The sequence below is a fragment of the Vanessa tameamea genome, chromosome 21 (genome assembly GCF_037043105.1).
Source record: "Vanessa tameamea isolate UH-Manoa-2023 chromosome 21, ilVanTame1 primary haplotype, whole genome shotgun sequence".
Lineage (NCBI taxonomy): Eukaryota > Metazoa > Arthropoda > Insecta > Lepidoptera > Nymphalidae > Vanessa > Vanessa tameamea.
In genome coordinates, this window is record NC_087329.1 from 2,198,798 (window position 1) to 2,216,061 (window position 17,264).

A 17,264-nucleotide genomic window follows, 5' to 3' on the forward strand; every position below is an offset into this window, starting at 1 on the left:
GTATCTTACACCTAATAAAGTTTTATTGTGTAATATATTTTACTAAAATACATAACCTAAATATAATATTTAATATTAAGAAATTTTGACCGTTCTACAATAATCTACTGTGTAATAAATAATTATTGTATTACATATAGTCACACATATAAGTACATAGTATAAAACAAAGTCGCTTGCCGTTGTCTGTACGCTTCGATCTTTTAAACTACGCAACGGATTTTAATGCGGTTTCTACTAACAGTGTTTCAAGAAGAAGGGTTATATGTATATCCATATTATAGTAGAGAAAAGCCGAATATGTCTTTTCTAGCCATAAAAAAAACAATAATTTTTCTCTTTAAGTTTATTCTTCAATCTAAAAGTTCTATACATACCCTCATTATATCCGTGTAAAGCGAGGATGGAATAATATATTTTAATAATATACCAATGTATAGTTTTGTCTTTTGAAACTCACAAACTTATTTTAACTATTATTTCGTATATATTGTTCTTCCTTACAACATTTTATTTTATGATAAATTAGTACTAAAACGACCCTTTTATGAAATGAAATATAGTATACGAATGGATTTGTGTGGGGGTTACTTTATAATATGGATATAGATTATAAATAAAATGTCATTTACAGGACATGAGGTCAATATGAATATAAATTAACCGCTTTACATCGCGCAATGTATCTACGTCACCAGAAGGAAATTAGTCTTTAATGCCAAACTATAAAACCGCGATGATTAGTGAATTAAACCTCCAAACGCAAGGTGAGGAAAAACGGAAACATTACTTCCTGTAAAAGTCAACAATCCAATTATTTGTTCGTCCTTGATCAATAAATATACGATGGTAAATAAAATCGGTGGAGCTTAAAAAATATATAAAACTTTCTTTACGTTATTATTAAAGTTTATTTGTGCCTACAGTTTTGTGATGATATTCTTGAATGTAATGTATTACAATACGAAATCCTAACTAATGTTATAAATGCGAAAGTAAGTTTTTTTGTTTCGATTTGACGTCTTAACTATTCAACCGAAATCAAATCATTATGAAAATTTGTAAACACGCCAGGGTTACAGAATCGGACATAGAGAACCTAATTACCCTCCCTCCCACACAGATGAGCGGAAACTAGTCAAATATAATATGTACATATTATTTAGTAAAGATATTAGTATAAGATATATTGTCTAGTATTAAAAATTGCGAAAGTAACTCTTTCATGGCGTAACCACTAAACCGAATATAGTATTTCATCTTAATTCATGATTGATGATGTTAAGTACCGACTTAGACGTTTATTAGGTATATTTAATAGGAAGTACGATGGGATATTATTTGTTGTTCTGTAATACAGCAATGATATAATAAGTCTCGCTCAAAGGTTATTAGTTTGTAAATTCAAACACGGTTACCAAATACTTAGTACGAAATTTATTCGCGAAATTATATGCTTATCACACCCACTTCACCGGCAACGTTGACGCAAGATTCGTTTCCCGCCAGTGAGCAGTGACAGCAAGAGCGCGCGAAACGCATACAACAGACTAAAAAATATTATATTACGGGATTAAAAAAAAAAACAAATTGCGTTCACATTACGTAGACATTTTTATCATCAAATCTCAAGTGTCTTTGCGATAAGAACGGGCGCAGTGTACATTTTAGTCGTGTTTAGTACATTGAATTCCAGTGCGCGGTGTGTGTGATTTAATGAGCCATTAGTGTAACTGGTCAGTTCTAATATTGGTTTATGTGATATTTCATTAGTGGAATACAATTGAACGATTTACTGCTTTAATTTAAAAAGGTTAGTGTTTTTATAATTGTCATGTAATTGATTTTCTAAACAAACACTCAATATTTGACAATAAATAATTGAGTATATTACGTGTTTAGGTATATATCTGGACAATTTCTAAGCTTAAACCCTCTTCAATTTATCGTATTAAATACCTAACTACTTTAAGGAAAATAGCTCTTCAATACGAATACTCAATTTAATACGTTAGTGATATATTGAAAGTTTAGATGCTTTAACCCACTTTCAAGCCTAGTTAGCTGTATTGTATCTTCAGAGGTCGTGATAGCTGACTTATTCGCCAACAGAATGTATAATTTTTAGACTACTAGGTATAATGTAGGATGTCACTGTTTTAGTTCCAAGCTCCTTAATAATATATATATATTGATAAAATATTAATAGAACGTTCACTCTTGAAAATATATCCATCGATATCTTGTTTGAATTTTTGTTTAGTAATTTCGTTTTGTTTTATCCTCGTCCATCTTTTAAGACAAACATTATTTATAATAGGTTTGTGTATATGGAACATGAAAAAAATATTTAGTATTAACAAAAAATCTTTATGCATTTCAAACCAACTTAATATGTTTTGATCCTTATTATGATTAAACTAATTCGTCACGGCTTTGGTCGTGAAAGGTAAAAATAAATATATTAAACCGTTTTCAATGAGTCACGTTTGTTCAAACACGAAATCATAAAAGTATACATGAACGTAATTTTGACTTTTGGTGTGCTAAACAGCATAAAACATTGAACGAATCGATTACACTCATATCCAATTAAATTTTACTTCCAAAATTCCAAAAGCACTTTCATCGACGTTCAAAACGACATTTTTTCGCAAATCCGTATTGAACATCATAGATTAACAAAGTTCTCGACCAATGATATCACGTCAATTTGTTGTCAAATGTTGTTTGTTTGGTCTTTCTGTTCTGGTTATACGGCGAATATATTAGATGAATAACTACAACTTTGTGTGATATCGATAAATTGCTTGACAGTAATTAGAATAAGTTTGTATCGTTCCGTTAACTTAACACGCCTGGACAAAGAACTCTTGTCCTAAGGATGAAATTTGGATATATTTATTCGATACGCGCGTGGCAATTTCTTATCCCAAACTAGCAGATGTTTTCGTAGACTAGTGCATTTCGTCTTGCATTTACTTGTACGATCTTGTAAATGTCTGACGCTGCGTTTCACGTAATGCTTAAATGCCTACAGGTAACCTTTCTTTCAATTATTTTTTACGCTCGTTTGTTTGTAAAATCGGGCTGTAACAAAGCGTCGAGCGTGGTGCTCGAATTCCATTTCGTGAAACTGTGATACATTAGAGATTTTATATTTACATTAAAATTTTAATTTAATTTATTCTTCATATAGCGTATACGCTTTTCTTAATAAATAATGCTCTATTTCATTAATCCTAAACCCAGAGATTTTTTTTCTTTCACAGTCGGGCGCCACAGACTCACTAATTATCATGACGCCCTGACGACGATCACGATAACTTTACTGTAACTTCAGTTCCTAGAAGTTTAATACATACTAAGTATTAATAAATACTATTAAATTAAAATAAATACCAGCTATTTGACTAAATAGTCAAGAATTATTTTATGACTGTACAATTATACAGGATTTCGAAAAAGGTTCAACCAGAAATGCTTGATTACTAACAGAACGTCGCAAAGTACCTAGGCTTATTTAAAATAATACTATGCATTTTCATTTAAAAAATGTTTCTATTTGACGAATCAAAATTTATCAGCATTCCTTGTGTCAAAGAAGACGTGTTTTTATTTGCTTAAGATATCTTTACAGTAGGCTTTGCGCGTATTGTAGGTGTTAAGCATATAAAAGTAGACTATTCCTTCCTTGGAGTCCAAGTTTGCTTCATACTTCAGTTGTTTGTTTGTGAAAGAGTAGCTGACAGACAGACAGACACACAGACACACAAACAGACAGAGAGACTTACTTTCGCATTTATAGTATTAGTATAGATATTATTTAATTTGGTTTTTATTAATTTTTATTGCACATTATTAACTCTTGAATGAAAGTTCATAATTATGAGTAGATCTAAATCATTCATCATATGAAATAAAAACGAATTAAAAAACTCTTTGCAACTTTCAAATCTTTTAACTCGGCACTATTTTAATAAGGAGAAAAAAATATACGTAAACTTGGTATAGGTACTGTCCAAATTTTTCTGTATTTCATTTCTCAGCTGTAAGCAAATGATTTATGGATAAAAGAAAGTTACATAGAATATAAATGATATAATATCACTAATACAGTTTTCGCCACATTAGAGGTTGATCAAGTTACTCTTATGCAAGTGGGCGGCTGTTGCAAGGCGTTCCAGATAATCTCAGGGTTGCCAGACTACGAATAATATATATAACTAATATATTCAAAACACTATAATATATAATAATAATATAATAATAACTATAGTGTATTAATTAACTTTTTTCTTGTTAGCATCTTAAAAGCCATAAAGAATATTTAAAAAAAAATGCAATCGCCGATCTCTTTTGATTATTTTGGTATTGGTGTTTGGAGGGAAAATATAATTTTAAAATTTGAACAAAGAACAATTTCGAATGATTTTGAATGTTTTGACATCGGCAAAGGTGTGAAAAATGTCAGCTCAATCGTTTGATTAAAACTGCATGGAAATTAAGCTGCATGACTTAAACGGGTGAAGTTAAATAAAAGTTGATAATAGAATTTAATAATGTCGTGTAAATTAGCATTCCTATTATTTTATATAAAAAACTAAAAAATATTTTGTACCTTATTGTCAAATAATGCTTGAAATAGTTATTTAAAGAGTGTTTATTTAGTATTGAACTTTATGACTGAGGTAGCAGTCCGTTTACCTATTCTAAAAAGAAATTACAAATATGTCATTATAAAAATATTATTCTTAAATATATATACTTAACACTTGTGTAAATGCATAAATTACATATTTGCCATATATGAAAAACCTAGAGAACCTTTTTTTCCCGCTACTCAATATCTATAAAGGGCGATATCTTTAATATTTTACGTTATAGATATTTTATGGAATAATATATGACACCTTTTCATTCTCTAGCAAAATCTTCTATTTGTTGTAAACGCAGCATTGCTCGTATAAAAAAATTGTCAGAATACATGGCGAGTGATACTTTACCTTAATATAAAATATTACAGTAACTTTAACTTTTGTAACGTGTTTAAGCAATTACAAAAATATAATAATATCCTGCAAAAAGTTACTTAGGTACAGTTTCTTTGAAAATACTTGGCACATTTGCAAAAACGCCTTATTCAAGACGATAATTATATGCATTTAAATTTATGGAGTATCTCCTATGGCATTTATATTTAAAAAAAAGACATTACGGGTTTTATTGTTGAATGACATCACTATTTTTGCTCTCTGTCTCGGATGATATGCAAGACGTAGGAAAAAATCATAGATATGCACACATATGCATTGGTCTCCCAAAGGCCCCAAACAATTCCCACTACCACCATCACCACACCTCCCATATGTCAGTCTCTCTGTGCGTGTGTGTGTGTCTTTTGATACACGTATAGTAATTATTAATTTATTCAAAACACTCCAACAAGGCACCATATCTCGTTTTCCCAGCCCGTCAACCCTAAATGGTCATCGATTGTAGTCTTATGCCTCGGAGATTAAATCGTAACTTGTTCATCTGATAACGTTTATAGAAACAGTTTTTTCGTGATGTAATTACGTTTTCAACTTTTTAAATAGAATGCGACTATTTGTTCTTTTACCAGCGTGTAACCTTGGAAACACGAAACAATTCTCAGAAATATTAGGTATTTCATTGTCTGGTAATCTCTAAACAGATTTATTTCAAAAAACTTTTTAATCACACATGAATGAATGAATATCTATAAATACAATGAATAATAGTACACTATATTGTTTAATGAAAAATTACTAGTATTTTTAATTTAGTAGTCGCTAGCAATAGAAGTGTGCCAGAAATTTCGTTCAATTGGTTGAATGAAATGATACTGCCTGAAAATTCAGTTTTAAGATTAACTGCCACACGACAAAAATATTATGTACCAAAATTAACCCTAAAGTGAATCGGTTATTTTTCAGTGGAATTAAAAACTACAAATTAATATTACGGATCCAGGATAAGGTTAGATTAATAGCATATGAAAATTAATATGAAAGCTTGGTTGGTTGGTTACTGAAGGCATATTTATCTCTGCATCCAGTCTTCAAATGAAGACGCAAGTAAAGTCCGTTATTAACATGCATCAATGCAACGAACACAATCAGCTCATTACTAATGCATATAACTATTGACATATAATTTTATCAGAACGTAATGTTTGGAAACGGAAACGAGGCCAGCTGGTTTCATTCATTCGTTTGCGAAAATAACTACTTAAGTATAAAACGAATTCATTCATAGATAAAGTCAATATGCAAGATATTAAATATTAAACGCAACATTAATAATGAAGTATGTAATTATGTGATACTATCTGTAAATCGTGGCTTCGTTCCTGTTTTATGGTTTGTCGTCAGATGCTAGGTATAGAAAGTAGTTTGTCTTCCTTGGAACTCAAGCTTGGTTTGTACGAAATTTCATCAAATTCGGTTAAGCGGTTTGGCCATGAAAGAGAAACATAACTACCGTTACCGAAACTATCCGGATAATCCGAAATAATTTCGTATCCGTAACCGTATCTGAAACCGGTCAAATATTAATATATCCGTATCCATATTCAGATCCGAAATGACATATAACATCCCTGGTTTTGACTATACTAATGTATCCGCTACGCCCAAATATGTAGGTGATGTTACATAGCATATGACATTTCTCAATAAATGGGCTATCGAACGCTAACTATTATCCAACGTATTCAAATAAATATAAAGACTCTTCAGATTTAAATTATTGCACAACTGAGTATAAAGTGATCTATTGACTGATTTTATGAATATAGACAATTATTCAGAAAATAATTCTCTATTGAAAAATGTAAAAATATGAATGACAATTGATTTTATTAGAAACAGTTTATAACATGCGTCTATATCAAATTAGTGGTGGTTCATAGGAATTAGAAAATACTATGTCTAAGGCCGACTTGATAACATACGAAAACATGCCTTATCTGGTTACAATGTTACAGATTAGATAACAGATCAAGGACGCTTGTTACTTTCGGTTATTTGATGGTAAATACATTTGAATCTTATTTTATCTCATATGTTTTACTTTAAATCATATAATATTTGGCACATGACTAGACGGTGCTTAACATAAATTATACATAATTATATCTTAGTGAAAATATTTGGTACCTATGTGTGTCTTCAGAAAGTGAGATATTTAATAAAGATTTTCCATTTTAACAGGCAAAATTTATTTAATTGTGAAATTCAGCTAATGCATCCAACATGGCCGAGAGCGTTTAAAATATGTCAAACAAAAGTATATTGGAGAATAAATTTTACGTAACAAATATAGGGTAGAACACGAGGCGACACAAGGCGGTAAGGTCAATTGGTCGAAATTAAGCCGAGATGTAAGAATTAGGACATCGATATCTACCGGCCTGCGGATAATTAATAATCTTGAGATTCAAATAAATGTATTTGGTAACTATCCAAATTAAATATCAACAACCGTTAAGGAGGCAATTAATTAAGGAACTTAAGCGTTATAGCATTGTTCTTTAATTAGATATATATTCGTTTGAAGAATTACTAATTTAAATTACTGAAAAATAGATCGTGTGTAAGACATGATTTTAGGTATGTTAGTATCTACTCTAACCTTACTCAAATATAAATAGATCCTTATAAGGAACAAGGATCGATGGGCGTTTCATATTTTAATGAGAACTGCCTTTTTACGGAATGTACCATCTTTTTTGATTCTACGATTGTCAAACCTATTCCCTTCGAAATTAATTAAAATAATATATGATTGTTTTCCTGAAGATATTTTAGTTAAGTTGATTATTCAAGAAAAATATAACATCGGAAAAACAAACATTGTTGGCAATGTCACACTTCCGTGCCGCTGAAAGTGCGTCAGTCCTGCACCTGATATCTCATCTTGTGTGGGATTTACGCCACATCGCATTAGGTGAATGAGAAACGAGAATTCAAGTGTTTGTGCACTCATTTATGCAACAAGACATGCATAATATAGTCTGTGGAACGGAGTCAACAAAGTCATGTAATCATCCGTATAACACCGTCGACCTTTTATCAAAATGTTCTTTAAGGGAAGTTGATTCTAGATGTTTACTGATCAACAGCGTCTTGTATAACGATGATTTTTATATTCATTATGTTACCGGATCGTTGTAAGGTCGGTTCGTTTATAATAAATCTAGTCAGATTTTAAACCGTCGAAACATATTGAACGGTGCATCTTGTTTTTACTGTGCCAGAACAACTAGAGTTAAATAAACACACCATATGTACACACAATTCAATTATTGTAAAGTTCTCCGTTGAGAAAAAATTTTTTTTTGCTCCGCACGTGTCCTGCGAGCTTACGCAAAACAACTCGCCAAAGTTTCGTTCGTTTCGAATCGTTTATAAATACATAAATGGGATAAAAATCAAACATTTATTTTTATTTGCTGATGCCGTATATGGTTTACATTACGGATTCCAGACGAGATAAATTACTCGTACTAGCATCTTGCTACCATTCCACAAGGTCATGATTGAAAGTCATAAATTAAGAAACTATGTATGTATGACCTACTGCTGGGCTAAGGCCTTCTCCGTTTGAGAGAAGGTTTGGAGCTTATTTACGACGATGCTTCAATGGGAGTTGGTGTATTAACAAACAGGTTTACTCACGAGGACTCTTCTTCTTGTTCTTTCACACCTTATAAAAATACACATAAAAACACAATATAAGTACTCTATTCCAACCATAACAGAAAAAAGCCAAATAAACAACATTTGACAGCAAATTGAAGCGATATCATTGGTCGAGAGCTTGATATTCACTATGGATTTGCGAAAAAATGGCGTTTTGAACGTCGACGAAACTGTTATCGGAATATTGGAAGTAAAATTAAAGTGGCAATAAGTAAGTGTAATAGTGTTGTACTGTAAATAAAGATATATTATTCATAAACTCTTAGTAGTACACAATATAGCTGAGTTATTAGCAAATCGCATGAAATACGTAAATCTATGGTTTGTTTATCTTTTTTCCTACTTCCATTGGAATAAGCTATAGTTACAATTCACGTGTTTTAATTATTAGACCATCTGTTTCAATAATAATTTATCTTAATTAAATAATAATTATACGTCGAATTATAAAAAAAAATCCTTTTAAAAGATTCGCTTGAACATATTGTTAATTTTTATACCACGAATACATTAATATGGAAATTGAATGATATCATGGGGAGGGTTCAATGGCTTTAAGTTTGTTCGAATTAAGGGTGTGGGTGGAGTGTGTGATGTATAGGAGAGAGCGTTTAGCGATTTGATCGATTAAAATGTTATTTGTTAGCTATATCTTATATGAATAAAATTAATTAATTAAATACAGTAGCTCTATTTAATTAATTTACATAAATAATTACCACAATATATCAAAAAAAATATAATCGGAATAAAATAAAAGTACTGTCACGATTTTTTTATTAACAAAAAACACTTACACTTACTTACTTTTTTCAACATAAAAACATTTTTATGTCTGTTGTATGAGGTAGAAAAAATCTTTTATTAGTATTGTAGCGATCTTTTCATTTGTCGTCGTTTGAAGTTTTGATTATGTATAAATATAGTCTAATGTGCTTTTATGCCTGAATAATGCCTAGAAGGACGATTTTTCTTCAGTTCCCTGTAAATCGAACAGTAGGCTCTACGTTTATCCAGAAAAACAAATAAACCATATATAATTAGTTGTCGCCCGCGGCTACGCTCACCTTTGAGGAGTTGATCGTCAAATATTAGTCATAAAAAGTAAAAATTTGATCAACTTCAGTTTAGTGGTTTGGCCGTGAAAGAGTAACAGGCAGACAGACAGATAGAGTTACTTTCGCATTTATAATATTAATTTTGATTCATTTTTAGACAATGTTCTCGAGACAAATTATTAGATTTTTAAACTTTACACCAAACCAACCTTATCACAGAAACGAAACGGCGATTTTAATTACTTCATTGACCTTTTGGTGCTTAACTAATACACTTTTGGTGTTTTAGCAACTTCGACTGCAAGATATAAATTTTAAAAGGTGATATTTAGTCTTTGATCGTATCAAGAGTTAGGTAGACAACAAAATAAATTTAGAATATAAATGTGTCCTAAGAGTGTGATAAATAATGGGAATTTATTTATATCAGGTATGGTTTTCTTATTAACCCTTACGCTCTATAACATATGTATTTACTAGCCGTTTCCTGCGTCCGTATTAAGTAAGTTCATATTAGTAAAAAGTAGTAAAATTATCTATATATACTTATATATTCTTAGTCTTGTTTAGTTAGTCTAACTAAAAAAGACTAAGAACTCAATAGTGAGTAATTTTTAATATTAGTCTTTATCTATATTAATCTTAGTCAAAATTTACCACACTCATAAATAAAAAAAATAAAAAATACAGATAAATACATTGATTGCGATAGGCATAATTTTTTATAATAATTAAAACTTTTTATAAATAAATCATACAAGACGTTCGTGTCGTATTTCAAAAATATGGTGTTCATTTATCTGTCACTTGGTTATTATAGCAATTTTTATTAATACGAATAGAAATGTTTAAACTTTGTATCTATAGGTACTTACCATAGATTTTAAACAAAAAAAAAGTATAATGTCAAAGTGAAATCAAAACTATTTGAATAAAAATACCTTAAGTAGGTACTAGAATTGCGGGATAATAAACACGAATAATTTCGGTAGAATATAAATCTAACGATCATATTATTTGATACTTAAGATAATCATGTGGACAGGAGTCAGAAGGACAAGAGAATATAATTTTATCGTGGTAAATATAAACAATTCAGTAATCAATAATGATAATAATTTGCGATAACCAATAGTGGGTAAAATATAATTATTGTGCAATTTTACAGTGCATCGTTTCTACGAAAAAAATCGTGTAAAAAAACCTTATGTCATGAGCTGTGAAAATGTGTGTTGTTTATTATATTTGTTTATTTATGTATGCTGCAGATTACCCACGCAGATAAATAAAATACACCAATTGGATTAGTTATTAATAGTATTTGTTTTTTTTTATAGATCGAGGAGGTTATGCAGCAGAAGGTGCCAAAGGTGCCTAGTAACATCAAAGTCCAGTAAGTCATGATTATTAATAAATAATTATTATCTACTATGTACTAATAACATTTATTTATCATACAATAATTAATAAACTAATTGAAAATATTATTACAATGTTTTATTAGATTTGTTAACTCGTAGCGCCATCTATTACGAAATGACGTAAACTTCGGCTCCGTTATTATAGATGGCGCTGTTCATAAATTTTATAATTACGTAGTGCCGTAGAAAAATATGCTACTTCGAATTTAACATCAATGGTTCGAAACCTGGTATCTCTGCATTTATAATTATTTTTATAGGCAACCGCAAAGTTCTTCATTCATCCGTAAAGGCATAGCGGCAAATTTTTTTAAGACAACCTTCAGCTCTCGAAGCAAGGCGGTTCCAACCGCCACTTCCTTCTCGGTTCAAGAAACAAACAAAATAGGTAGTGCAGAGACTAAGCCTGTTACAAGAAATAGACCAAGAACCGGTAAATATGTCATACTTTTTATTTGTACAATTTATTACTCTTTATGCTCGGGTGGCATATATTATGTATTAAACAAGATGTCCAAGCTTACCATATAGGAAATGTAGGCAAATAAATACGAGAGCGACGCAGCTGGAGGGTACAAAAAACTTGTCCTGTCTAATCCCACAATTTTTAAATTAGAAATATTCGCAGGTGCAATTTAATAAGCTTGAAGTTCAGCCCTAACATTTGATTTACCGAAGAATTTACGCGTATGCCAAAATCCGGCAACAAGTATCATACAATATCTTAGGCAGTATGAGTATTCCGTACCTAAATATAGTTTCTTCGTAAATTTTAATAAACATTTCCTATGATTTCCTAGTCGATTAAGATTGTTATAAATTTATAAATATCTTTATATAATGTTATAAGGTCGCAAGAATTTATAGTTAACTCGACTTCCACCCTATCAGTAAAAAAACAGTTTAATAACTTTTTGGTAGCAAAAATATACATAAATGGCTATTTTTTAAGACCTACGTCTTAATTATAAAAACATTATGTTTATGTTTAATACATACTATTTAATTTTTTATTTCTTATAAGTACCTCAAACTGAAACGAAGATCAGAAGACGGAATAGTGAAAGAAATCTAAGCCTTCGAATTGAAAAAACCTTGGAATCTCCCAGACCTTTGAGCAATACGCCTACTACACCAGACTATGGGGGTAGTAGAACGGTTAAAAACGACCTCAGCTCCAATGTTTTGAAGATATTAAAAAAAGCACCCGCTCCGCCAAAACCGGCGCCAAAAACTCCAGATTCCTTGCTGCCGCCATCTTTGAAGCCGAAAGTTCCAGAGAAAGTTAAATTAAAACGGGAAAAATATGTAAACAATAATACTGTTTGGACAAACGCGAATGTAAAGAGCGAGAAAAAAATACCATTAATTAATATTCGGTAAGTATTGAACAAAACTATTATCATTTATCCATTCTAGTGGTGTTTAAAATCTCTTGTTTTGTTTTGAAGTATTTATAAGGATGCTTAATAAATAAAAATCTCAAAGTAAAATTTGCTTAACTAATTTAATCAGGCGATTGTATTTTGTTTTATCAACTTAAGTTTTCCCGCCATTGTCACAAACAAAAGATAAGTCATGTTAAATTATTCTGGTCATTGTAATTTGACCTTTAATTTATACTAATAGAGTCGCAGATAGACTTGGCACAATAACCGTAACTATACGAAGTCACACGTGACGAAAAACGTTTGTCTGTGCCTTGTATACCTGCCACTTAACTATGCTGCTTTCTCTTTCGCACCCATGTCAATGTATAGACACTACGTGTGTTGTCTCTCTTTGCGGTGGGGAATGTTTTACTCGTACTATAATACGACTTTTACGATGCGCTATCGTACCGTAAGTTAAATCGAATCACTGGAGTCTATTGAAATTTGTCGTATTATATAAGAAATGTGAGACCAGACTTTTGAGTTTTGAGCGACCGTACAGCAAGTTTGTTTGCCACGGTTGGCCGCGGACGTGTCCTGTTGGCCGGCGCTTTATTATTTCGAACTTTAAAAAAAACGAAACGAACTTTTAATAATGGTGTGTTTATAACTAGTGTCTACTGGTGTTGTGTGATCGAATTTAATAAGTGTAGTGTGTTCGAGGTGTTATTGTCATTAGTGTTTAGCGTCTATACACAGATGTAACAAAATTTTTACTTAGTGTCTCGTTACTGGCTTTCTCGTGTTAACATACCACTACAGCGTGTTAGTCGAAAGTAGATTTATTGTGTTTCATTCATCCTTTATATTTAGATTGAATAAAAAATTTAAACGTTGCATTTAACTGAACTTATCATCTTTATAAAGCAATTATTTCAAATATTTCCTTACGAAATCATAACAGTCGATAATTTCATATTTTAACGTTACGGAATTAAAAATGTCGTGTTAACTATTACAATATTTACTGTATGAAATTTTAGCAAAATAAAGATAAGCAAGGGCTTGTAATAAATAGTGACATTTCAAGGACACTCTTATACGAGTCGCTTCTGAATACGGAATCAAAGCGATTAATCTACATTAATAGATAAAATATTATACTTGGATGATATTCGTATATATTGCATATATAATAAATAATTCAAAACTTTCAAATCTGATTATTAAAAAAAAAACAAACAAAACTTTAAACTCTTGTTAAGTATATTACTTTGTAAGTCATTTATTGAATAACCGAAAACAATTGTAAAATGCGTTTGTTTTTTTTTTAATTTATGACAGTTACTATTTTTAAAAATCACTTTTTTTTAATGGTTAATGTATAGAGAGTAAAACGTAAGGGTTTTTTGCGTCAACGTTCATCCAATGTGCAGATTTAAAACGATTACAATTAAACAATGAGTATGAATCAACTCGTTATTTGCTTGTGACGTAACTGTCGTTACTATTAAGGCCACACATGGAGATCAAAATGTCACAATTTAAAATAGCAATTAATTATTTTAATTTGGTTACAAGTATGAATATTACAGATTACATTAAAATACTATATCGTAAAAACATAAAAAAACAAACTATTACAGAATACAAAGTTTCGTGTCTATGCTGTTGAATGTTTAGGAGTTTCGTCGGCTGGATTTGATCCAGGCTGTAGAACCGAGTCAAACAACATAAAAATGTATTGTCATTGGACCTGAACCGATGTGCTTAATTCATTTGCAAGATTAAACCTAAACAAGCAAACAAATAAATATTGCAAGTTAAATAAAAGCTAGTAAATATAAAAGGAATGACGTTTTTCAGAACTTAACAAACTATATTAATCACTAACTGAACCTGCGGCTTTACCCGCGTGAAATTTATAAAGCACACAAACCTCCATTTTATTCTCCGAGAGGCGAATTAAATTAAAAAAAAAAATAGCCTTCATACGCCAATCAAACTATGTATGTACGTAACAAATTATATCTAAATCAGTTCAGTGGTTTAACGTGTAGAGATATCAGAGTTGCTTTCGCATTTATAATATTAACTATAGATTAGTGTCAGTAAAACTGCTACATAGCAAACGCTCTCGCCGAAAACTGTGAAGTCTCAATTGGTCCTCCAATTTATATCGCAATTCGCATCATTCTTCTGTCATTGACTCAACAGTAACAAACAAGCTGTTATAAGTTGACCACAGTGGACTTAGTTTAACATACAAGATCCACTTTATAAATATACAAACTTAAAGTACCCACCCGTATTGATGTGAAAATAAATATGAGTGAAACCGTATTTATTAAGAAGTATCGAGTAAAAGATAAACTGTCACAACTTTTTTCTTCACCTTAGATCGTGTAAATGGGTCTAAAATATTATTTTGAAATTTATTTCGTCGTTAAAGCTAAGTTAGTCAATTTCAATTACCACTAAAACATTTGACCTATTTCATTTTACTACATTTATCTATTTTTTAATAGATTTAACGTTTACGAAATCTTTTGACCAAATGATGCATCTTTGAACTATTGAATTTATTTCCAAGCGGTGTCATTAGGCCGGAGACTAAACAAAACTACTGATTGTTTGAACGTCATGCTAAATGAAGATCTGTATGTTTTTGGCTCAATTAGTGAACTTTCTTTTATTATTTCTTAGTATCTTGCAGTCTGAGTATGAGTCTGTGTAGTATGTCTGAGTATACAGTGTATATAATGTTTGATATCAATTGTATGCCTAATTGGAGCATTATCTAATTAGTAACTTTAAAGTTTACGTAAAAATAATGGCCAAGATGCTTTCTATATAAGTACCAGATTTAGATGATAGAAAAATATACATGTCAGCGTTTACTGATTTTCATTCTGGATTCAGAGATTGAAATATACACAATCGTTATAAACATTAATTTGTAGAATAACAAGGTACATTGGAGATTTCTTACCGTATTTTCTTGGTAGAATTCAATTTCCAGGGTATTGTGTGAAGTCAAGCTTTTCATCCGTAAACAAATTTGAAAAAGGACTTAAAACAGTATGGTTAACTAATATTTATGTTTTGTGTGTTTATTTTTAATAGCAACAAATGCGAGTTGGATAGTTATTATCAATAACAATCGATAAATTGTTCGTGACCTTTATCAAACGTGGCGAATTTTTGTGTAGGCAAATATCTTCCTTTTGAAATTAATATGTGTAGTGCACTTCTGTAGTAATAAAAGGCACCAGGCACGTTATTCGAAAGAATATATTGAAAATTATAATAAAAAGAAAAATAGCAGAATATTTAATTATTTGAACAGCCAGTAAATAAAATACTACCTTCAGACAAATAGGTTCATGTTGTCTACATTTTTTCTTTCAATTAATGTACAAATAGTTTAAAAATAGATTGCTGAAAGATGAAAAAGAAATCGTCTTATTCATATCAATGTATACAGGAGTTAACCAGACTGAACATGTTGTGACCATTGCCCCATTAAGGAGCGTGCGAACAGAGAATACCACACCTTATTGATCCAAAAGATGCATCTGGTACTATTTTCATACATATCAAGTTTTATTTTCACGTACCAGCTTGTTGCCCGTGTATAAATAAAACTGATTCATAAATCTTACAATATTATGATTATATTCATAGAATAAAATTTTATTTATACATTTCTATCATTAACTTATTTTATATAAAAGAACACCAATTAATTATTGTTAATTTTATGGTTAATGTATAACAAAACACAAACAAGTATAATTGTTTACGTTCATAATAAGTTTTTAGAAGTGTAAAGATATTCAATCCTTGATCTATTGCATGCGTATAAGGCTGTAGTATCTTAGGTTCTGGATTAGATGCGTTAAATCGTGTCAATACATGTCATTGGGTGTCGATGTTGCCAATGTTTTCAACCCTTGCTTGCGTGCATTTGCATGCTTTATAAAACAAGTTTAGCATTGATCCTGTGCCTGTTCTCATCCTCAGGACTTGTCAATGTCTTCAGGTTAGGTTTGCATTCACTGTCATGGCCAAAATTGATCAGGAGAACAATTATCTGTCTGATATAAAGCTACTGTATTCTCGACAAATGGCTCTAGCAATGTCAGAATTTGAGTGAATTGCTAATCTTCAGAAACACGTGGTATCTCAATCTCATACAATCTTGTTTACGACATATCATGTAGCAGATGCTTTTGATTTTCCTCTGAGATATGAGGTCTGAGTACACCATGCGTGATAATTAGTTATTCTGACGTTGAATGAATATAAAACACGTTGGCATCGTAGACATACACAATCATTAATATTCTTTACCACAAAGAATCCTTTAATGCCATTGCGACGTCCGACGGACGCTCCAAACATTAAAATAAAAAGAATCGTTTGTGTCTTTGTAAAGAAATTTTATGCCAAGGTTTCCAAGTTAAGGACCTCAGTAAAAAGTATCAGGTTCTGAATTTATCATTACCAGTACCAGTGATAAGGATTAAAAGTTTATTTTACCATATAACTCCATTGCATTTTATCAAAATTATCACATATCGAAATCAAAAATTACTATAAATAAGTAGAATTTTATCAGGTTTTCTTTAATCGTCATGTGAAAGGATTGATTTGGAAGTAAAGCTACCACCGTTACAC

At 30.7% G+C, this 17,264-nt stretch overlaps 1 protein-coding gene across 14 annotated transcripts in view; it reads left to right on the forward strand.

The window, feature by feature from the left end:
• LOC113399571 (cytospin-A) overlaps positions 1-17,264 on the forward strand; it is a 61,087-nt gene that overhangs the window by 10,391 nt on the left and 33,432 nt on the right. For 3 of the 14 annotated variants that reach the window (XM_064218200.1, XM_064218199.1, XM_064218204.1), the window contains exon 1: positions 13,122-13,342. Coding sequence is in view for 7 of the 14 variants with exons in the window: in XM_064218194.1 (XP_064074264.1) it covers positions 11,000-11,014; positions 11,125-11,180; positions 11,469-11,641; positions 12,233-12,587 (599 nt within the window). In the remaining 7 variants the exon portion in view is untranslated. Of the gene's footprint in view, positions 1-1,517; positions 1,814-10,946; positions 11,015-11,124; positions 11,181-11,468; positions 11,642-12,232; positions 12,588-13,095; positions 13,343-13,389; positions 13,418-17,264 lie in introns of those variants that run through there. The other 11 variants (XM_064218194.1, XM_064218197.1, XM_064218195.1 and 8 more) reach the window with 10 other exon arrangements.